This window comes from Erpetoichthys calabaricus, chromosome 10 (genome assembly GCF_900747795.2).
Source record: "Erpetoichthys calabaricus chromosome 10, fErpCal1.3, whole genome shotgun sequence".
In the NCBI taxonomy this organism is placed as follows: Eukaryota; Metazoa; Chordata; class Cladistia; order Polypteriformes; family Polypteridae; genus Erpetoichthys; species Erpetoichthys calabaricus.
Window position 1 is genome coordinate 97,632,187 of NC_041403.2, and position 23,841 is coordinate 97,656,027.

At 38.4% G+C, this 23,841-nt stretch overlaps 1 protein-coding gene across 5 annotated transcripts in view; it reads left to right on the plus strand.

Annotated features, from left to right (window-relative positions):
- The window catches only part of rgs19 (regulator of G protein signaling 19), a 146,869-nt gene that overhangs the window by 101,750 nt on the left and 21,278 nt on the right, over nucleotides 1-23,841 (plus strand). For 4 of the 5 annotated variants that reach the window (XM_051933303.1, XM_028811659.2, XM_051933304.1 and 1 more), the window contains one exon: nucleotides 21,024-21,116. In XM_051933303.1, coding sequence (XP_051789263.1) covers nucleotides 21,024-21,116 — 93 coding nt within the window. The remainder of the gene's footprint in view (nucleotides 1-21,023; nucleotides 21,117-23,841) is intronic. The other variant, XM_028811660.2, reaches the window with a different exon arrangement.

The following is a 23,841-nucleotide window of genomic DNA, read 5'->3' on the forward strand; positions in this document are numbered from 1 at the left end:
CTATTACGCTGTGCATTCTATGGTGTGATTAACTATGTTTGTGCTTAAAAATTTAAAAAAAATATATATTTACACACAGTTCGTACGGTCTGGAACTGATTAATTGTATTAACATACAATCCTATGGGGGAAATTGCTTCAGTTCACGACCAAATCGGTTTATGACCAGAGTTTTGGAACGAATTATGGTCGTGAACCAAGGTTCCACTGTACTGGGGTGTTGTACAGAGTTAGCCGATTTGAATGTAGTGAGAAGTCAAGCAAAATGACACTTTTTATTGGCTATCACAGACATACATTAGATCTGATTTATTCTTTTGGTCTTTCTACATTGATATCTCTGGTTTCTTGGTTGGATTTGCTGATCATAAACTGAAAGAATATAACCTTTTTACTCCCACAAAAACACAAAAAGCCAGGTAAAAAACTACAGTATTATATCCTTTCATAAAACTGATCCATTAATTTTATCCCAGTCCTTACAACTTTTCCGATGTGTCCTATCAAGATGACATGGTTTCTCAATATAATTACATCTGTTCAAATATAATTATTTTGTACCTCTAAGAACAATACAGGTGCCTGCTGCTCACTCTTGCTTATGGTATAACACAGAGCTTAGGGTGTTGAAAACAACTGGTCTTTGGCATAAGAAGGAAGGAATACTTAAAAAAAAAAAAAAAAAAAGTATTCTTATTTCTACTACCCTCATTCTTATAAAGGCAGGTAGTACAAATCGTAGAAATCCTAGGAATTTTTCCAAGAATAAATAAATGTACACAAATGTACACAGTATGCCAACATACCATCTGCTCCTTATTCTCTTGAGCAATACCAAGGATTTTAACAAATTTTTAGGGACAGAGTAAGTAACATCTTTCATCAGTTCTCTATAATTAGCTCCTTTCCACTTTACCATAACAAACTCTAAAGTTCATTTCAAAATCTAAATCCCTACAACCTAATCCCGCTACTACTTCTGTTCTCAAGACATAGGCCTCTGTTACTGCAGGTCCCATTTCTCACCTCATTAATATATTTCTAGCTTTAGTTAAAATCACTGCTTTTATAACTATTACTAAGTAACCTTGTCTTAATCAATCCTCTCTTGATAGCATCAGACCCATCTCCAACTCCCAATCATAGCAAAGGTGCTGAAAGGGGTCATCACGAAGCAATTTCAGATATATTTAGCTAAACACTTATCTTTACTAACATTTTTGTTCTGGGTTCTGCATGGTATGCAACACTGAGGCTACTCTCTTGAAAGCTGTTAATGAACTTCTTTTAGGAACTGCTGATGCTGAAGCACTCCATTTTCCTCTTCCTCGGTCTTACTATAGCCTATGACACTGTAAATCATAATATTCTTCTGTCTTGCCTTTCCTAAGTCAGCATTGTAGACACAGTTCTGACCTGGTTTAAATTATCTGTATGAAAGAAAGTATTTTGTAAAAACCAGTAAATATAAATACCTTTTTGCTGCTTTACCCAAGATGTACGTCAGAGATCTGTTTTCATTTCTCTTCTTTTTTCTTATATGTGCTCTCTTTAGGAAAAATTACTCACCATCATGGCGTCAACTTTCTTTGTTATGCTGATTACAGTGAGATTTATCTTAATACTAGATCTACCACCTGTAATTTCATTCTTTGCTGGAATACATTTCTGACTTAAGGATATGGTTGGATACTCATTTTCATAAACTGAATGCTGATAAGACTGAAGTGTTGTTAGTTGGTTCCAAGTCAATTGCTTTCAAGTTTTCAGACTATGTTTGATGTGTGTTGTTTCAGACTTCAGAAATTGTGCATACTTTAGGGATCCTTCTTGATTAGAACACTGTTTAATATTAGCTTCGCAATATCATTCATCTTCACCCATTATTTAACAGGAGAGAAGCAGAAACATTTGTGCATGCTTTTATTACTTCTTGTCTTGGCTATTGTGATTTCCAGTTTCCTGTTAAAACACTTACTAGACTACAATATATCCAGATTGTGACTAATAGGGTTCTTTCATACACCAGGCATAATGAACACACTGCTCTAATACTTTATCATCTGCACTGACTAACCGTTTCTTTAGGTACCACATATAATCTTGCACTCGTTACTTATAAGATTTTACATGAACTAGCTCCCACATGTGTTATTTAGATATTTCATTAGTATAATCCTCCATTTGCCCTTAGGCTTTGTGGTACTGGGCTACAAATGATCATACAAACCAAACATTTTTCCTTGGGCAACAATACATTCCACGTCATGACACCCTACAGCTGGAATTCCTTACCTCAATATTTTCATAACTGTGCTTCACTTTTTTCTTTTAAAATTAAACTGAAACCTTTTCTGTTTAATCAATATTTTTAACTCTTGGATTTTTAACACATGTAGGATTTTACTATATTTCTTGTTCTGTTTTGTCATTATTGTTTGTTTCTGCCATCTTAAATACTGTAGCCTTAATAATTTCTCTCCCTATTTTTGTATGAGGAGGACAAATCTGTTTTCCTGCAGATCAGAACAAGCTGTAACTCTGTGTCCACAGCCTCTATAATTTCCTTAATATCAGTCTTTTCCTTTCCTTTAAACAAATACTTGTTTGGCTCACTTAATGTGTTCACATGCACTTCAATAACCCAATTATTCACAGAAACTTGATTTCTAAAATGCCGTGTAAGCCATTATTCCGATTACAGAAATCGGTTTATTGGCCTCTGGGAAACCTGATTAACAGAAGTAGATTTCTCTGCAAATAATCCAATTATGTGGCCATATAAATCCATAATGGGGTTACTGTTAAGGATTTGGTAGTCTGCACATGACTGTTGCACTCTGTCAGTCTATGCATGTATTTGCCACAGGAAGAAATGTCCACAAAATACATTTCCAGAGGCATATTTTTGGGCAATCACATTATTCCTTTTCCTAGCTGAAAAAATCTGTCTCAGTATTTCAGAAATGTCTAAATTTATGTTGATCATCTGAATGTACAGTGTGAAACTCAGCAACAAACTTAGTAGCAGTAGGGAAACAAGTTAAAAGTATCTTGTGTTAAGTAATCGGATTAGTTTTTAAAGTAACAAGTAATCTAACGCATACCTTATTGAAGTAAAAATACCTGTGTTATTGTTATTCCAGCAGAGCTGGGTGGTAAGACAAGAAGCACATGTACTAGGTTCTTTGCAGGGCTCAATTACACAGCCAAGCAGAGAAGAGTTTGCAGTATGTAGTCTAGCAATGGAAACCTATAAATAAAGCATTGGTTTAACTAAATATATTCATAAAATGCAAGAAAATTATCACAGACGTTGTGTTTATTTTCGGGTTCACATTGGCTGATGATGTTTAACTCTTTTTTTGTGCAGTTTATGGACGTCAGAGCATTTTGCCAAAGGAGAACTCCAAAAGATTACTCATATATGTAAAGGCGGATTATTAAGAAACCAGGTTTCTTACTTAACTGGGTTGTTCACCTTAGCCCAACTATGTGCATGCATGTAAACACATTGACTGATTTTACTGATTAAGATTAACTAATCCCCTGTTCTTATTTACATTCATTTAATCTTGTACTGACTTTTAAGGCAATACTCAGTGTTTCATCCATTGTGTTTCTGACATCATAATTAGCTAATACACTAGATAGAGTTCTCCTAAATAATCGAACAAAAGTGGTTTCTTTCCATTCTACATGTCCGGCCACTAATTGTCTTATTGTCTTCCTTAAAATCCAACAGTCAGTTAATAGCAACATTTTACTCCCCGTTTGATCAAATATAGTTACTTCAGAAAAAATGTAAATGAAAAACAACAGGAGTGATTGACATTAGATAAGGCAGAGGCCCATTCCAATGGCTTATCATTGAGTACTGACTTGATAATGACAATGCTAAGTCTATCTAGGGGGTATATTTGGAGCTGCTGGTCAAGTATCACCTTACACTGATTTAAGAAAATCATTTAACTTTTATGGTCTCTGGGTTAAATTGGGTTAAAGGCTCTCAGTGACAGGCACCTTACCTGTGGGGGAACATCAGTTAGTGAATCTCGTGTTTGCTGCATATGGCTGAATTCTAGCACCATCTGCTGGAAAAAAGGCATTACATCATTGACTTGTTTTATGTAGGATTTTAATGTTTTTCTGAACCTGGTTTATTTCACTAAATACACATTTCATCATGGGGTCACTTATGGTGCACAGTCCAAGTTTATATTTTACCAGGTCAGAAAAGAGCACATAGCTCAGAACTGAATGTGGACCAGGAGAAGAAATGATACTCAAGTCAAAATGAGTTTGGGTCAAAAGATAGAAGGACAAGAAGAAACAGCTCACCTGAAGTCTTTAACAAAATTTAGCAAATCACTGTCAAGAAATAATTTGTAGAAGTCCTTTTATGGCAAGTCTTCAGAAAAGATAGCTTTCACAAAAAATGTTTTTAAATGAATCCAGAATATTGGATGCATGACACAGTATGACTCCATCTGAAATAGCATCGATATGCTGACAATACCCAATGTGATGTCTGGCCATCAAAAGATGGCAACAGAAGATATTTCCAATGTAAAAAAATCCAAACAATGGTGATATCCATATCCAAACACTGAAAACAAAATAAAAAAAAAATAGAAAGCACAATGCCAAGCAGCAGGACAAATGCTGAAATATTCAAAATAACAACAATTTTCATCCCCCAAATAATAGCCATGTAAAAGTCAACCCTCCAAAAAATCCTAAACCTAAATGATCACATACTGTAAGACTTATAATTGGAAAAAGCAAATGGGGAGCCAAAGAATATAACTGCAAATCAACTAAAGCCACAACAAAGAAATTGTGACAAGAGGTGACTTTCAATTGCTTTCAAGCAACTGTGGCCCTAAAAACAACAGCTTCATGTGGGCATCAATCTAACTGGAAGACCTGTCCCCAGTAGACAACAGAGACAGCAAAGGGTATGGGATCTAGAGGAATCAAAAAATATAAAGCATAATGAAATCCAAATCCAACATAAAAAATAAATAAACTGCAGTGAGGAGCAGCTAGAATCATAACAGCACTTATTCAGCCCCAGCAGAAAAACAGATTCTGTGGTAAATTGCAATTTCCCCATACTTATGCTGGATTTACTCTAGAATGGCTCTATCCAAAAAGAAAAAGTGTATTTAGCAGTACTAGTTACAATCAGTTCAAACTCAGCAAACAAAGACTGCAAAACATCGACTCACACGTCACATGGCACCAGAAGTGGGGTCTTGCACTAACGGAACTCCAAAAGGCAAGAGTTGGTCTCGTCCGTTATAGGTGATGGACGTCTGAAGCGGAGCTCCGCTAGCAGTGGCTTAATTTTCTCACGTATTTCATATTATTTAGAGGTATTCTGTATTTAACCCAACCCAAGGAACTTCCACTTCAATATATAAGCATGAGTAACAAGAAGAGAAGTCAGAAAGAACCGGAAAAGAAACTTAAAGCTGCATCAAAGTCTGGACAGACATCCAGCCTGAGTGCGAGGTATGGCCTCTCGGAGGCTGACCTGGAACAGGCAGACGAATGCGCAGATTTCCTAGGACCACGCTCCACTGTACAGTCTCCAGTCGAGAGTGAAAATGGGAGCGAAGGTGCAAGTGATACAGGTCACGATGGATCGCCGATTTCTGAGGATCATTCGAGACTAGAAAAGGCCCTGCAGTACGTGCTCTCATCTACTCATCGTGAGCCTGCAGTATCTGCTGTAACAGGAGCTGCAATCCCACTCACGGAGCAAGACAGCCGAAGCAAACTGTCTGAACTGAGATAGATGATGAAAGAGATGATCTCTACACTTGCCACTGCCACGGCTACGGCCATAAGTGAGCTTAAGAAGGAGCTTAAGAAGGATAACAAAGACCGGGAAATGCGTCTATTTACACATTTTGATGTGACCTTTAAAGGCTTTGTGGAGAAACTAGAGGAATACATTGAAGAAAATAGATCCAAACTGAAAAAACTTGCCGATCAGATAAATGACGTTACAGGTCAGCTGGAGGACGTTAAGCAGGCATTCATGGCTCGAGTTGAAACAGAGGAACAACTGGCATCTAACGGCAATGAAAAAGCTACAGGCGAATTCCGAATGCAAAAAACTCGGAGACAGACTTGCGGCCCTGGAAGATGGGTGCAGAAGAAATAATATAAGAATTGAAGGTATACCTGAGAAACGAGAAAGCTCAAACCCAGTGAAATTTGCAGTAGAATTACTCTCTAAAATAATTGGACATGACTTTAAGCCAGATACCGAGATAGCAGCAGCTTATCACATACTCAGATCAAGCACCTTTAAACCTAGGTCTTTTATTGTCCGCTTCGAGCGATTACTATGTAAGCTTGATGTGATGGCACTTCTCAGACACAAGCAAGAGATTATATTTGAAAATAATCTTATTCGTATTTTCCCCGACTTCTTACCATTAACAGCTGCAAAACGCGCAACCTACTTTAACATTAAAAAGCTGCTACAGAAAGCCGATATCAAATACAGCCTCTTGTATCCCGCCAAACAAAAAGTGGAAGTTCAAGACCAATATTATGTATTTTCAAGCAAGGAGGAAGCTGAAAAGGAATTAAAGAAGCTGTTCCCAACACTCTTTTGAAAGTCAATAAGGAGCCGTATTCTGTCATGGCATGGGAAGGACCTATCATTTGCTGTCGGATCCACTTTTAAAGAGACTGGTATTATAATTATACATCCTTTTCTTTACTTGGACACTATATGTTTATGTCTTAATTACAGTTATAGACGTGAGTGTGTGGAAGTAATTAAAGTAGGGTTTGGGTTTTTTTTTTTTTACTACCCTAAAGTAGACTGTTTAACATCATACCCTTGGTTTATTGCTATTTCTACTATTGCATTAGGATCTACTATGTTTATCCTAGACCATTCCCAGGGTTCATTATTTTATTATCTTAATATCTTAAAATTGCTGAAGATTATTTTAAGCTTATGGACTGTTAATGATTATATTTTTGGGAGATAGTATTTAGACTTCAGCTGCAATAGATATCTCTACCTTGTTTTAATTCTCAAACGTCGCTGCTTGGGGGCTTGTTTTGTTTTGGACGTGCTCTGTCTCTTTGTATGTCAGAGAACTGGGACATTGCGAAGTGGGATCAAGCCTCATGCGGGGAGGCAAAATGGGGGGTTGAAGGAGAGCAGGCTATATCTAATCTATTCTTCTAATCCTTATAACTATAAATATCAACGTAACAATAGGCTATATGGCAATAACTCTTGGGGAAATGTGAAATTAAGATTAAAACAGCCTCACTACCAGTTAAGACTATAAAATGACATTAAAAACTCAGAATCAATGTCTCCATGATGGGACAGTTAACTTTGTGAGCTGGAATGTTAAAGGCCTGAATCACGAATTAAAGAGAAAAAAAGTATGCTCTCACCTAACAGGCTTAAACACTAAAATAGTTTTTTTACAGGAGACCCACTTACTAAGCAAGGATCAGTCCAGACTACAAAAAGACTGGACTGGCCAAATGTTCCATTCTAGCTTTATAAAGAAAACTAGAGGTGTGGGAATTCTCATACACAGAACAGTCCCATTTGTAGCATTAGATGTAGTATCGGACCCTGAAGGGAGATATGTGATGGTCATGGGCAACTTATTTAACAGTAAAATGATTGTGATAAATGTTTATGCACCCAATGTCGATGATAAGGAATTCATGCAAAATCTATTTGCATCCATTCCCAATGTGAACACTCATAAAATTATAATGGCTGGGGACTTTAATTGTGTTTTAAATCCACTCTTAGATAGGACTCCTGTGACAGGGGGAACGACATCTAACACTGCAAAGACAATTACACAGTTTGTAACTGACCACAACTTATCAGACCCCTGGAGGTTTCTTAACCCAAACTCAAGAACATATTCGTTCTACTCACCAGTGCATCATAGCTACTCAAGAATTGATTATTTTTTTATAAATAATAATTTCTTGCCTACGATTAAATCGTGCAAATACGACACAATTGTTATCTCCGACCATGCCCCTCTAGTTTTGGAGCTAAAATCATTAAGCCCCTCACACTCACCTCGCAGATGGCGTCTTAACCCTCTTCTATTAGCAGACGAGAACTGCACAGAATTTATATCCAAACAAATCAGCTTCTTCCTAGAGACAAACACACCCTCAGAGGGGTTTCTGCAGGAACACTCTGGGAAACTCTAAAGGCCTTCTTAAGAGGACAGATTATTTCATTTCTTTCCCACAGAAATAAATCAGAAACCAAGAAAGCATCAGAGCTAAGAAGCAAAGTTACTAGAATAGATGAAGAACAAGCCAGGCGTCCAAGTGAAGCTCTTCATAGGAAAAGGCAGGCTCTGCATACAGAACTCAACATCTTGACAACTAAAGAAACTGAACAACTTATTTATAAGTCAAGACATCATTACTATGAACACGGAGAGAAAGCTAATAAGCTTTTAGCTCAACAAATTCACAAACAAGAAGTTCGCAATGCAATCCCAGTAATCACCAACACGAAAGGAGAAGAAATCATTGACCATAAAAATAGGATGCACACATTTCATTCAAAGAAGACAACACACAATCTAATGCATTTCTGGATACATTACAGATGCCACAAATAGATGCTTCAAGTGCTGAGGAACTGGATAAACCTCTGACCCTATCAGAATTACTAGATGCTATAAAGTCACTTCAAAGCGGAAAATCAGCAAGCCCTGATGGTTACCCCATAGAATTTTATAAGAAATTCTCCACTCAGCTAGCTCCCCTCTTATTGGCAACATTTACAGAAGCTAGAGACAATCAAATTCTACCTCAAACTTTTCGTCAAGCATTAATCACCGTCTTTCCTAAACAAAATAAGGACTTGTTACAATGTGCATTATACAGACCAACTAGCAAAATACCCGCGCTTCGCAGCGGAGAAGTAGTGTGTTAAAGAGGTTATGTAAACATATATATACATATACATATATACATATATATACATATCTACATATACACATATCTACATATACATATATATATATACATATACACATCCACACATATATATATTATATATATATATATATATATATATATATATATATATATATATATATATATATATACACACATATCAACATATATATACAGTAATCCCTCCTCCATCGCGGGGGTTGCGTTCCAGAGCCACCCGCGAAATAAGAAAATCCGCGAAGTAGAAACCATATGTTTATATGGTTATTTTTATATTGTCATGCTTGGGTCACAGATTTGCGCAGAAACACAGGAGGTTGTAGAGAGACAGGAACGTTATTCAAACACTGCAAACAAACATTTGTCTCTTTTTCAAAAGTTTAAACTGTGCTCCATGACAAGACAGAGATGACAGTTCAGTCTCACAATTAAAACAATGCAAACATATCTTCCTCTTCAAAGGAGCAAACAAATCAATAGGGTTGTTTGGCTTTTAAGTATGCGAAGCACCGCGGCACAAAGCTGTTGAAGGTGGTAGCTCACACCCCCTCCGTCAGGAGCAGAGAGAGAGAGAGAGACAGATAAAAAAAATCAATACGTGCCCTTCGAGCTTTTAAGTATGCGAAGCACCGTGCAGCATGTCGCTTCACGAAGCAGCTGCACAGAAGGTAGCCAACGTGAAGATAATCTTTCAGCATTTTTAGACGAGCGTCCGTATCGTCTAGGTGTGCGAACAGCCCCCCTGCTCACACCCCCTACGTCAGGATCAGAGAAAGTCAGCGCAAGAGACACAGAGAAAAGTAAGTTGGGTAGCTTCTCAGCCATCTGCCAATAGTGTCCCTTGTATGAAATCAACTGGGCAAACCAACTGAGGAAGCATGTACCAGAAATTAAAAGACCCATTGTCCGCAGAAATCCGCGAACCAGCAAAAAATCCGCGATATATATTTAAATATGCTTACATATAAAATCCGCGATAGAGTGAAGCTGCGAAAGGCGAAGCGCGATATAGCGAGGGATCACTGTACACATACATATACACACATACATACATACACACACACATACACATATATACATATACACATACATACATAGTGCGTTGTAACAAGGGCTGTGATTGTTACATGGGAGGGAGACGACAAATCACAGCTTCCCGCTTTCTAATCGGGCCTGTGATTGGTGCTTTGACGGATGCCCTGATCCCACAGTATCTCCCCTTAGGAGAGGCGTTAGGCAAGTGTAATTGAATAGCGGTGCTGCAAGTTTAGCTTTACACCTGTTTTTAAGGCTTATTGACTGAACTTATTAACTTGTGGAGGGTGTATCCTGTAGCAAAGCCCTAACTTTTTTCGTGAAAGCCTGTTTCAGTCAATAAGTCTTAAAAACAGGAGTAAAGATATTGACAATAAACTACGCAAACCTACCAAGACATGGAATCGTTTAAATCAAGGCGCGAGTCGAAAAACACCATCCCATACTATTAGTTAACGATTAACACATTTCTATATGTATTGTAAGCATACAATACAACTGATAATATGTTGCGCTTATTTATCTGGTGTACCGACATTTTTGCGCGTTTAACGGCTGAAATCCAACGTGGTCTGTGCCCTTCAGAATGAAAACAGTTTGCATTTACCTTTTTAATAAAAGGCGTGCTTTTAAGCCTGAGAAATCACCTCATAAATGCACACGTTTAATTGCACATGTGTTAATACTGGTTATCCTTTTACACTAAAATATTACTAAAGAGATACAAAAAAAGTAAAATGCATATGTTGTTTTTCTTTAAGGAGATTAAATATTACTGAAGAAAAAAAAAAAAAACTAAAACAGCCAAATGGGGCTATGCATACGAACTTAAAAGGTTTAAAGAAAACAGAAATATATACCTTTATTTTTACTTCCTTAACTTGTGGAGGATGTATCCTGTAGCAAAGCCGTAACTTTTTTCGTGAAAGCCCGTTTCAGTCAATAAGTCTTAAAAAGAGGTGTAAAGATATTGACAATAAGCTACGCAAACCCACCAAGACATGCAATCGTTTAAATCAAGGCGCGAGTCGAAAAACACCATCCCATACTATTAGTTAACGATTAACACATTTCTATATGTATTGTAAGCATACAATACAACTGATAATATGTTGCGCTTATTTATCTGGTGTACCGACATTGGTTTGTGCCCTTCAGAATGAAAACAGTTTGCATTTAACTTTTTAATAAAAGGTGAGCTTTTAAGCCTGAGAAATCACCCCGTAAATGCACACGTTTAATTGCACATGTGTTAATATGTATGCTTACACAGTATTAAAAGACACTCAACAATTAATGTCATTTACCTTCGTTCCCGCGTTTGATAAAAGGCGAGCTTTTAAGCCTGAGAAATCACCCCGTAAATGCACACGTTTAATTGCACATGTGTTAATATGTATGCTTACACAGTATTAAAAGACACTCAACAATTAACGTCATTTATCTTCGTTCCCGCGTTTGAGTCGTGCTGTAAATCTCTTCCTTGTTTTCAGTTCACGTGATTACGTAGGAGGCGTGATGACGCGATACGCGACTCCGCCTACTCCATTACAGTATATGGACAAAAAAGAGGTTCCAGTTATGACCATTACACGTAGAATTTCGAAATGAAACCTGCCTAACTTTTGTAAGTAAGCTGTAAGGAATGAGCCTGCCAAATTTCAGCCTTCCACCTACACGGGAAGTTGGACAATTAGTGATGAGTGAGTGAGTGAGTGAGTGAGTGAGTGAGTGAGTGAGTGAGTGAGTCAGTGAGGGCTTTGCCTTTTATTAGTATAGATTTCACTCCTGAATAATGATGTTAAGATACTCTCAAAAATTATAGCTAGAAGAAAGGAGAAAGTGCTGCCCTCGGTAATATCACAGGATCAAACTGGATTTACACTTATCTTCCAATCTCCGACGCCTGTTTAATGTAATATATTCACCAGCAAAGTCAAACACCCCAGACATATTACTATCATTAGATGCAGAAAAAGCATTTGATATGATTGAAAGGAACTACCTTTTCACTGCATTGGAGAAATTTGGGTTTGGCCCGAATATTTGTGCATGGATCAAACTACTGTACTGTATACCAATCCAGAAGCTTCAATTTGTATTAACAACATTTGTTCAGACTACTTTAAGCTAGAACATGGCACCAGACAAGGATGCCCCTTGTCACCACTGCTGTTTACAATCACCATTGAACCACTGGCGGTTCATTGTCGAAATTCTTATCAGATAAAGGGGATTATCAGAGAAAGACTGGAACAGAAAATTTCTCTATATTGCAGATGATATGGTTTTATATACAGTATATCAGACCCGGAAAACACTGCGCCTGCAGTTTTAACAGCACTTACAGAATTTCAAAAGATATCTGGTCTCAGAATTAATCTGAATAAAAGTATACTCTTTCCAGTGAATTCACAAGCATATAATATTAGATTGGACACCCTACCTTTTACCATAGCAGATCATTTTAAATACGTACCTAGGGGGTAAATATCACAAGTACACATAAAGCTCTTTATCAAAAAAATTTTGCCGTCTGTATGGAAAAAATTAAGCAAGACTTGCATAGATGGTCAACCCTTCATCTCACTCTAGCCGGAAGAATTAATGTTGTTAAGATGAATATCCTTCCTAAACTTCTTTTTCTATTTCAAAACATTCCAATATATATCAATAAATAATTTTTTAAGCAATTAGATTCAACTATAACCTCATTTATTTGGAACTCAAAACACTCGCGTATCCGAAGAGCGACCCTACAAAGACCTCAGGCAGAAGGTGGCATGGCTTTACCTAATTTTCAGTTTTATTACTGGGCATCAAACATACAAGCCATAAAAACCTGGACACAAATAGATGAACATACACAGGCTTGGCCCGCAATAGAAGTAAAATTCTGTAGTACTTCTTTATACTCCCTGCTCTGTGCTCCAATAAATGCAAGTTATCGCAAATATACTAATAACCCAATTGTGCTTTACTCACTCAGAATATGGAACCAACTTAGAAAGCATTTTAAGATGTAAAATCTTTTATTTGTGGCACCTCTGCAAGAGAACCACCTCTTTCAACCCTCGCAAAAATATCCAGTTTTTAATACCTGGAAAAGATTTGGGATTAAATTGCTCAGAGATCTTTATATAGACAATATCTTTGCATCCTTTGAACAATTACGTTCCAAATTCAACCTCCCAGCTACACATTTCTTTCACTATCTTCAAATTTGAAACTTTGTTAAACAGAAACTACCCGATTTTCCTCATCTCGTACCCTCCACCATGCTGGAAAAAATACTGCTCAATTTCAAGGAATTAGACACCATTTCCGTATTATATAAAATCTTATTAGAGTCCCTTCCTTTCAAAGATCCAAGAGGACATTGGGAAAAAGATCTCTTAATCAATATATCAGAAAAGGAGTGGAAGGTAGCATTGCAAAAAATTCACTCGAGCTCCATATGCGTAAAGCATAGAGTTATTCAACTAAAAATTATATATCGAGCTCATCTGTCTTGCTTATAACTGTCCAAAATGTTTCCAGGGCAAGATCCAACCTGCGAACGCTGCAACCAAGCTCCTGCCTCACTGGGTCACATGTTTTGGGCCTGCACCAAATTAACATAATTTTGGACCAAAATTTTTAAGTGCCTTTCAGACAGCCCTGGTGTCACAATCCCTCCTAACCCATTAACAGCTGTGTTCGGTGTTCTTCCAGATGGACTTGTAGTGGAGAAGGACAAGCAAACGGTGATTGAATTCACTACACTTCTGGCACGCAGACTTATTTTGTTAAATTGGAAGAATCCTAATTCTCCTCTGATAAGTCAGTGGGAAACCAATGTTTTATATTATTTGAAATTGGAAAAAATCAAATTCTCAGTTAGAGGATCCCTACAGAATTTTTTCAAAACCTGGCAGGATCTAATCAATAATATTTTCGAATAAGGAGAAATAATTATTTTTGTGTTTTTTTCCCTTCTTCATTTTTTATTTACCTATATATTTTTTTTCCTTTCTTTTGTTTATTTTTTTGAGGGATCACACTCCTCAGCCTCCCTGGAAAAGTCTATTCCGGAGTCCTGGAGAGGAGGGTCCGTCGGATAGTCGAGCCTCGGATTCAGGAGGAACAGTGTGGTTTTCGTCCTGGTCGCGGAACAGTGGACCAGCTCTACACCCTTAGCAGGTCCTGGAGGGTGCATGGGAGTTTGCCCAACCAATCTACATGTGTTTTGTGGACTTGGAAAAGGCATTCGACCGTGTCCCTCGGGGAATCCTGTGGGGGGTAATCCGAGAGTATGGGGTACCGGACCCCCTGATAAGGGCTGTTGGGTCCCTGTACGATCGGTGCCAGAGCTTGGTCTGCATTGCCGGCAGTAAGTCGAACACGTTTCCAGTGAGAGTTGGACTCCGCCTGGGCTGCCCTTTGTCACCGATTCTGTTCATAACTTTTATGGACAGAATTTCTAGGTGCAGCCAGGGCGTTGAGGGGGTCCGGTTTGGTGGATTCAGGATTGGGTCACTGCTTTTTGCAGATGATGTTGTCCTGTTTGCTTCATCAGGCCGTGATCCTCAGCTCTCTCTGGATCGGTTCGCAGTCGAGTGTGAAGCGGCTGGGATGGGAATCAGCACCTCCAAATCCGAGACCATGGTCCTCAGCCGGAAAAGGGTGGAGTGGCCTCTCAGGGTTGGTAGCGAGATCCTGCCCCAAGTGGAGGAGTTCAAGTATCTCGGGGTCTTGTTCACGAGTGAGGGAAGAATGGAGCGTGAGATCGACAGGCGGATCGGTGTGGCATCCGCAGTAATGCGGGCTCTGCATCGGTCTGTTGTGGTGAAAAAGGAGCTATGGTCATGAGCTATGGGTAGTGACCGAAAGAATGAGATCGCGAATACAAGCGGCTGAAACGAGTTTCCTCTGCAGGGTGTCTGGGCTTTCCCTTAAAGATAGGGTGAGAAGCTCAGTCATCCGGGAGGGGCTCAGAGTAGAGCCGCTGCTCCTCCGCATCGAGATGAGTCAGATGAGGTGGCTCTGGCATCTGATCGGGATGCCTCCTGGACGCCTCCCTGGTGAAGTGTTCCGGACACGTCTAACCGGGAGGAGGCCCCGGGGAAGACCCAGGACACACTGGAGGGACTATGTCTCTCGGCTGGCCTGGGAACGCCTTGGGATTCTCCCGGAAGAGCTAGAAGAAGTGGCCAGGGAGAGGGAAGTCTGGGCATCTCTGCTGAAGCTGCTGCCCCCGCGACCCGACCTCGGGTAAGCGGAAGAGGATGGATGGATGGATGGATTGTTTATTTTTGCCCTATTAAAAAGCCCTAAGCAATTCTCCTTTGGCCATGCTCTCCTTCTCAAGGGTGGGGTTTGATTTGTCTTCAATTCTTTTTTGTATAAATTGATCTATTTGTATTGAATGATTACAATAAAATTAGTAAATAAAATTATAAAAAAAGGAACTCCAAAAGGCACATAGCATCCCAATACTGGCACCTCCCCTCCTTCTGTAGTGGATAGAGAGGGGTTCAACACTGACAACATCAGTCAAGGAGCAGGATTTGAAATTGAACCAGAGTTGTCCAATGAGGCGGGACCTAGTTTAGATGTCCGCTTTGAGAGGGTGCAACTAGATATTGTTGGCCCACTTCACCACAGTAAAAATGAGTATATGCTCGTGTTAGTTAATTACTCCACAAGATACTCAGAAGTGGCTGTGCCAGACTGTTTCAAAAGCACTCTCAGAAATGTTCACGCGTATTGGTATCCCTCGCGAGCTTTTGACTGATCAGGGCACGCCCTTTATCTCTTGCATCATGAAGCAACTAAGCGAAAGTTTTGCAATTAAGCAGTTGCACTCCATGGTTTATCATCCACAGACAAATGGTCTGACTGAATGACTTAATATTACCTAAAACAGATGATTTGACAGGTGGCCCATAACAACCTGACCTCCTGGGATACAGTAGTGCCCTTCCTCCTGTTTTCTGTTTGGGAGTCTCTACAAGTTTCTTCCAGGTTGAGTCTTTTCGAATTACTATTTGGCCGCCAGCCATGCGGTGTGTTGGACATTTTTCAAGAAGAGTTCACGGGGACTCGTGAGACTCTTCATGGAGGGAGGTTTGTCAAGCGAGTCATTTCACTGCAGGAACAGATTTCCAGGTTGTCCTCTATTGTGGTGGAACATCTGCAGCTCGAGCAGGAGGTGCAAAAACGTGATTACGAGTTTAAGAAGGGAGATCGTGTACTAGTGTTGATCCTGTCGGATCCGCATAAATTTCGGGCTGAATGGCTAGGTCCAGCAGTGATTGGAGAGCGTATGTCCCCAGTGAATTATCCATCCATCCATCCATTGTCCAACCCGCTGAATCCAAACACAGGGTCACGGGGGTCTGCTGGAGCCAATCCCAGCCAACACAGGGCACAAGGCAGGAAACAATCCTGGGCAGGGTGCCAACCCACCGCAGCCCAGTGAATTATAAAGTCAGAATTCCCAGTTGACAGAAACCTGTATGAATTTTGCATCTTAATCTTTTAAATGAGTTGCACAACCCCTAGCAAATCCTGGTCATGTTCGCAGCGGTCCCTGCAGACTGAAGTCGCCACTGGAGAGGAGTTAACTGATACTCAGAAAGTGGAATTGCTATCACTGATCGAGATTAATTCAGATGTCTTTTCAGCCATACCTGACCTAACAGAAATTGAGGAACACATTGTTACTGTACATCTGACCCCGTATCACCTTCCGGAGGCAACAAGGAAGGTGATACATGAGGAGGTTCAACAGATGCTCAAGATGAGCGTAATTCGTGAAAGCAAAAGCAAGTGGCGAAGCCCGGTTGTGCTTGTCTCAAAACTCAACGGTTCGGTTTTTTATTGATTTTAGGAGGCTGAATAAAATCTGATGCATACCCAATGCCGTGTGTAGATAACTTGTTGGAAAAGCTCAGGCGGGCCTTGTATATTTCCACCGTAGATCTCACGAAGGGTTATTGGCAAGTGCCCTTAGAGGAGTCCAGTTGCAAGAAGACCACATTCACCACTCTAGAAGTATTGTTCAAATTTACACGGCTCCCTTTCAGTCTCCATGGCGCACCATTAACCTTTCAGCAGATGATGGACCAGATCCTGCGTCCCTATTCCGCATACACGGGAGCTTATCTAGACAATGTAGTCTTTTTAAGTAATGACTGGAGATCTCATTTCTTCTGCCTACAGGCGGTGCTGGACAGTTTGAGGTTCGCGGGGTTGATGTCTAAACCTAAGAAATGCAGACTGGGTATGTCGGAAACCCATTATTTCGGAAATATCATGGGGAAGGGTTTGTGCAAGCCTCGAATGGACAAGGAGGGGGAGGTGCTTGCATATCAATGTCCCGAAACACAGAGGCAGGTTTGTGCCTTCTTTGGGCTCTCAGGATACTACAGGTGGTTCAGTTCCAATTTTGTGCATTGGACCATACCCACCCCATCCCCCCAAAACCTCACTGAGCCCCAGTGGTATTTTTTGACATGTCTGTTGAATGCTTCATTGACTATAAGTACTCAATGGTAGTGTGTCAGAAAGAGGATGTTTAGTATTATTTACTGTATAATGTCCATCAGCTTAATCTTCTTACTCTCCTTCATTACTTTCTCCAATGGGTCGAGAGTGCATCCCATAACTGAGTCTACCCTCTTATTCTGATTGTTAATTCAGTGACATGCTGGAAACCCCACAGAACGGGAAATGCTATAAACTGAGCTTCTGTAAAAAGTAAAATTTCTCACTGGGGGAAAATAAAGTTCTATCTATCCATCTATCTGTCTATTAAACTATAAAATAGTTCAGTTTTGAAAATGACTGACTAACTTTACAGGTGGAATTACTTTAAAAGTTTTGTTATTTTTCCACAAAACCAGGAACCAAAATGAGGAACTAGAATTAATCAAAACCAAAACTAGGAACAGTAAGATAAAGAGCCAGAAGTTTTTTGTCTATTACAATAAGAAACTGGTAATGAAGGTGTACTATTACATTGATTACATGAAACCTAAGTGACTAACAAATGTAATTGTTCAGCTGACTCCCAGCAAATATGGTGCAAGTTATTGTGGTTCTGGCTTTCTTCTTTGTTATTCTGAATACTGGTCAGTTAGTGTGTGTGCTTCATCTTTGGTCCAGTACACCTGTTGGCCCATTTTGTATAAAAACGTGGGTGTTTAAAAAATTAATCACACAAAAATATGGTTTAGACTACAGGCTTTTTATCTATTCAGTTACATAAACTGAAGCTAAGCCATGACCAAAATATCACTATGCCCTCATTCGATTGTTCACCGGTCACTGTGGGTTTCACAAGTTAAGTACAAACCAACTGGGCTACAAAATTTCATGGACAGCTCAAGGTAACATTAAAAAATATAAAGGAAACATGCTTAATCTGGTATTATCTGGTTCCTGGTGGTTCATAGGAAGCATCAATTGAAAATGTGAAAATGAAATAGAAAAATTAAAATACAGGCAGGGCCACCTACAACTGAGGGTTCACCCTTGCACTACATACCATTTGTGCCCAGTTTAATGAGGCAAAATGGGCATGATCAAGTAGTTGTGGGGAGTAAGATGGATGAAATTCTTCTTCTACTATGCACTTTGAGAAAAAACGTTTTACTGATTTGTTAAAAATTAGTGAAAAACTTATGAGCACATTTAACATAAAACATGCACGTGAAAGGAAAGTGAAAATGTGATTTTATGTTGGTGTACTAGTGTCTTAAAGGTAATGTCTTTGTGTGTGATTTGTATGTGATATATGTAGATGGATCTTGCTATAGACCTCCAGAGCTCTGTGATTCAGGAGCTCAACTGAACAGCCAATCGAACTGCATGTTTACATTACATGATTTGCACAGCAGAAACTCAAAGAAGTGTTTGGCTGTGTCGTAAAACTTGGGAGATCTGAAGCTCAGGTACCAAAACACTTTCCAAAGTTGCCCACTAGAGGGCGGAAAACACAGTCAAAAACACCCAACTAGAAACCAAAAAGTGCCTTGCAAAATCTTAAAAAAATAAAAGGTTTATTTTCCAAAAGGCTCTGTAATACATGAAGCACTGAAGAGCACAAGTAATTGCCCGAAAAATGCAATGCAATCCACAGTGAACAAAGTCCCAAAAAAAACTTTCCAAAATTGGTGGTCAAAACAGAGCAGGGGTTCAAAATATCAGTAAACACAGTTCAAAATCAGAATCCAAAGGCAAAATCGAAACAAAGTACACAGAGTTGAAATATCAGAAAACTGTAAGGCAGAATAAGGTACAGATACAATAAACTCTCCACTCCTTAGCACATTCATAATGAACCACCAGGAACTACGGGAGGTTCTCCCTTAAATAGGGTGATTGGCAGGTCACCCCACCTCTTGGGTGCCACCCACAAAACTCATAGGCCATGCCCCTTTCCTAACACACACATAGAAAAATGTATATTAGAAACAAAAAAATATATTAATACAAATAAATTATACAAAATTAAACACAACAGACAAGAAACACAACTTTGAATAACAGCCGGGGGGAAATGCTGGCTAAAATATGACAGGCTGAGGCTCACAGCTCTACGACAGTGTCACTATCTTACTATTTCAGAAATAGTCTAAGCACAAGACTAACCCACTGCAAAATAAGATAAGCCTCCCATAACAATGATTAATTGAATTACCCAGAGAGCTATGTGGTATAGCCTAATTGAAAAATCAATGCAAACAGGAAGTAAGAGCAAGAAGAAGCTGTGTCTTCTTGTGCTGTGTTTGCTTGGCAACAGTGGCATGAGAGATCAAGAGAGTCAGTGAATGAGAACAAAGCTGTACTTTTATCGGTTCATGAGAGGTGAATACCTGAAGTCAAATTTATTTGAGTAGCAGAGTGTTCACAAGCGTTTCGATGGATTTGTGTCTGTGATACTTAAGATTAATCACTAAAACTTTTATTGTTTGTTTAAAAATAACTTTCAGTATGAAAATTAAAGAAAAATACATTATACCAGTATTTAGTAAAACCATTAGAATTTTTTAGTTAGTTTAGTAACACGAATTTTAGGCCATACTGCCTACTCCTAAGGACAAGTTATTTTTTGAACAAAATACTTTCAAAAAAGATTTTATACATTAATTAAGTGTTTAATTCTGAAAGGCCAAACATAGGTAAATGCATTCAGATAAAGTTCTAAATCCTGTTCTATAATCTGAATAATTTAAGCACTATTTCCTATGTAAGTCAAATAGTTCTCAAACCCTGTGTAATTAAAGAATCAGATGATAAGATAATGGTTTATACACATTTTATGGGTGACATTTGCAAATATATTTAAAGCTATGATCACTTTAAAAATTATATTGCTCTGCTTGCATGTCTCTGTAGACATAATTTGGATTAAAGAGGTATTTCTGGGAATGCGAGCATGCTTAGGTTCCTTGCACAGTGGGAGTTTACGATAAAATATGTTTGTTTTCTTTTTTCTCTCTAAAATTGGATTTGTGTTCTGCATGATCATTGTTCTGTCCATAAAAGGCAACAACCACTGCTTTTGTGGCTTTGAGTAGGATGAAGTATTTATTCTAAGAATGTCTTGCCACAAAACATATTTTCTTAAACTATACTAAAAATAATACATTTTCAAAAATTAACATGAAGAAAAGAAGGGGGATTATTAATAGTCTTCAAGGACCAGAATGGAACAGTCCTGGGTTACTGCCAAGAAAGTAAGGCTGGAAGGAGTGACTAAAATAGCTACAGATGCACACAAAAAACATAAAAGATTTTGACCTCTCATGCCACTGAATGCTCGTTTGTCTCATAAATGAAATGTGTATAAGAAAATTACAAATTGCATTTTTAAAATACTTCATCAGTCATTTTAAGGCACATTCTTGTGAAGTTCATGTATGGGCTAGAAGAAAATAGGCCAGCCAGTCATGTGACTGTAAGCGTGCTGTTATTTCTTAATATCGTTTACTACCTTTCAGTCTCACTGTTAGGAATGAAGATGAGAACCGAACACGAAGGAAGTCAAAGTCGCAGGACACCAAACTGGAGACCATACCAAACTGTGAAGCATGGTGAGCCTTATCCCTATTTTACTTCTTCATGAAAAGCTTCTGAATTAGAACAAAGTAGAATATCATTAGTTTATAGTACAATAGAGGAAAAGTTGGTTTACAAAAGGTGCCTGCTATTTAAAAATCTATTATCTATCACCACTTTAAACTTTAAGTATGCATACTTAATTAATGAACTGTTCCAGTGCATTACATAGGCATTTTCCCCTGCTGTTTCTTTAGTTTAAATTTGTTGTGTAATCTCATAAAAATGACTAAAGGTAGAAGTGTAATTTTTCCATTTTCTTTTGCAAGTAAGGAAACAAATCCCTTAAGGTAAGCAAATAGAACACCAGTACAACAGAGATTAGACCTGAATTATCATGGAGTATATGCTAGTTCGTCTCGGGGCCCACCTCTGGCACAGACACATTATCTCACCCTGAGCAAGCCTAACCGCATATATTTAGAGTGTGGTTTTAAACTAGAGTATCTCAAGCAAGTCCACAGCAACACAGAGGGAAGATCTACATGCTAACTCAAAATGGGGTCTAAATACAGAAAGACAGAAACAAATGTACAGCAATCACCTTGTTTGTCTATGACATATATAATTAAGAATGCAATGAGCTACAGTGAAAAGTAACCACCAAAGTTTTGGATGATCCCGGACTACTGGGTGAGCTGTGTGTAAAGGAAACTTGCTATTAAAAAACTCCTACCTGAGCATATCTCTTACCTTTAAGCAGAAAAGTCTCTTTTAAAAAGTGGTGGTCTTTCTGTTGATGTGCAAACTGGAAATTGTATTATCTTTCATGCTTTGTGATAATGCTTGATTTTTACTTCAACATTTGAACACGTTTTTTTTTCCTGCAATTTGCAGTTCTACTAAGAAGGCAGTTGAAAATGACAACCCTTATTTATAAAAAATAGTGTCTTAGAGAGTTTTGTAAAACAGTAAATTTCTTTCCTGCAGCTTCCCTGAGACTTAGGAATTACTGATTTAAATAGAAGTTAATTAAAAATAAAATGAATGACATTTTCTGATTATTGAATGTGCCTATTGTGAATTACTCAGCAATTCTTTTGTTATTTAGTTGAAATGCTAGTGAATTAGATAATGCTTACTACTAATGCAGCTGCATGATGACACAGTAGTTAGTATTGCTGTCTTTTTATCATGGACTCAACACCCACATTCAGCATTTTTACTTTCATCTGGTCTTTGAGTGTTTTTGCCGTCCATTTCTATTTAAACCACACATCCCAAATTCATGTGTATTATGTTAATTAGCATTTGTACACAGTCTCTGTGTGGGTGTCTATACTAGGGGCCTTGTAATGAACTGGTACCATTAGTCATGGTTGGTTCTCACATTTTGTCCAGTACTGTCAAAAAAAGCCCCCATAAACCTGAACAGGATTAAGTGGAATTAATATTTTTTTTATTATCGTTAAAAATTTCTGAAGTTATTGTTGTCACATGTGCAGCTTACAGTGAAAGTCTTATGTGCATTGTATTCAACATGCAACACAATGTAAATCTGCTGCTAAGTTTTAGTAAAAGTAAAAGCATTTACATTCATGCCTTACATAATTTTCCATGTAACAATGTGTATACACAGAATCTGGCCTGATGGAAATAAATTAAGGATGCTAAACTTAAGGCAAATGTTAATTAGCTGATGCTTATTGAAACAATTTGATCATTTGATTGATTTTTAAGAAGATAAAGCGTAACTGAATTTTTGAGTGCTTTTTGTCCTTTGGAGTGATGGAAAGAGTGCCAAATCCTAAATTGCAGCATCAGGCACACTAAAGGCACCAGCTCTAGGTAGAAGTCTCAAATATCACGGGGCATATGTTGGTCAGACATGCAAGTAAGAATTTTACAGTGCTCAGCAGCTCTGGCAGTACTTCTACTACTGCTACTTTTGCACTCAGACATGCATACAAAAAATATCCCACTAGGCTAACCTAAAGCCGATGTCAAATTTACACAACCTCTTGTCATGAGTTATGTCAGACTCGTCAAAAACAGTTGCTGACTTTGTCACTGGACAATGTCAGTTTAATCTAATGTAACTTTATATGAATTCTAGTCATGGAGTATGTCAGACTTACGGATTGCAGTTGCTGATCTCATTGCTGGACCATGCCAGTTTAAACAACTGGAAATCACTGAATATGTTTGTTTTACTGACTTTACAGAGCAGTCATACTTTCCACTTTTTGTGACAGCCAAAAACATTGTACATGACGAAACTGGCATAGTTCGAAGGTATGGCCAGTTTAGCAACAATCTAGGGCCTTTTTTTCTTTTTCCATTCTTTCATGATATTTAAAACATAAGACATCAGATAGAGAGGAGCTTCTCTTCTATTTGTGAGGTCCAAAACATTCATATTCCTTATTCCCTTTTGTTGTATTATATGAATTGCACTTCTATCTAAACATACATTGGTTGTCAACCCTCATGCACAAAGAGTTTATCTGTATGACTAACGACAAAATCAAGCGAGTCACAGGGCATGTTACATTACACAACTGGTTTTACAGCCATTGGCCTACGACTTGCTAAGATTATGCAAATAAAGGCTATGACTCAAAGTTACTTAATGTGACATAACCTTAAGCTGCTCCTCTTTGGAGCTAATAAAGAAATCTAAGTTCCCTGATAAAATCAACCAAAACATGGGAAGAATGTATAAACCGCAATACAAAAAATGGGCTACAAATTAATGTC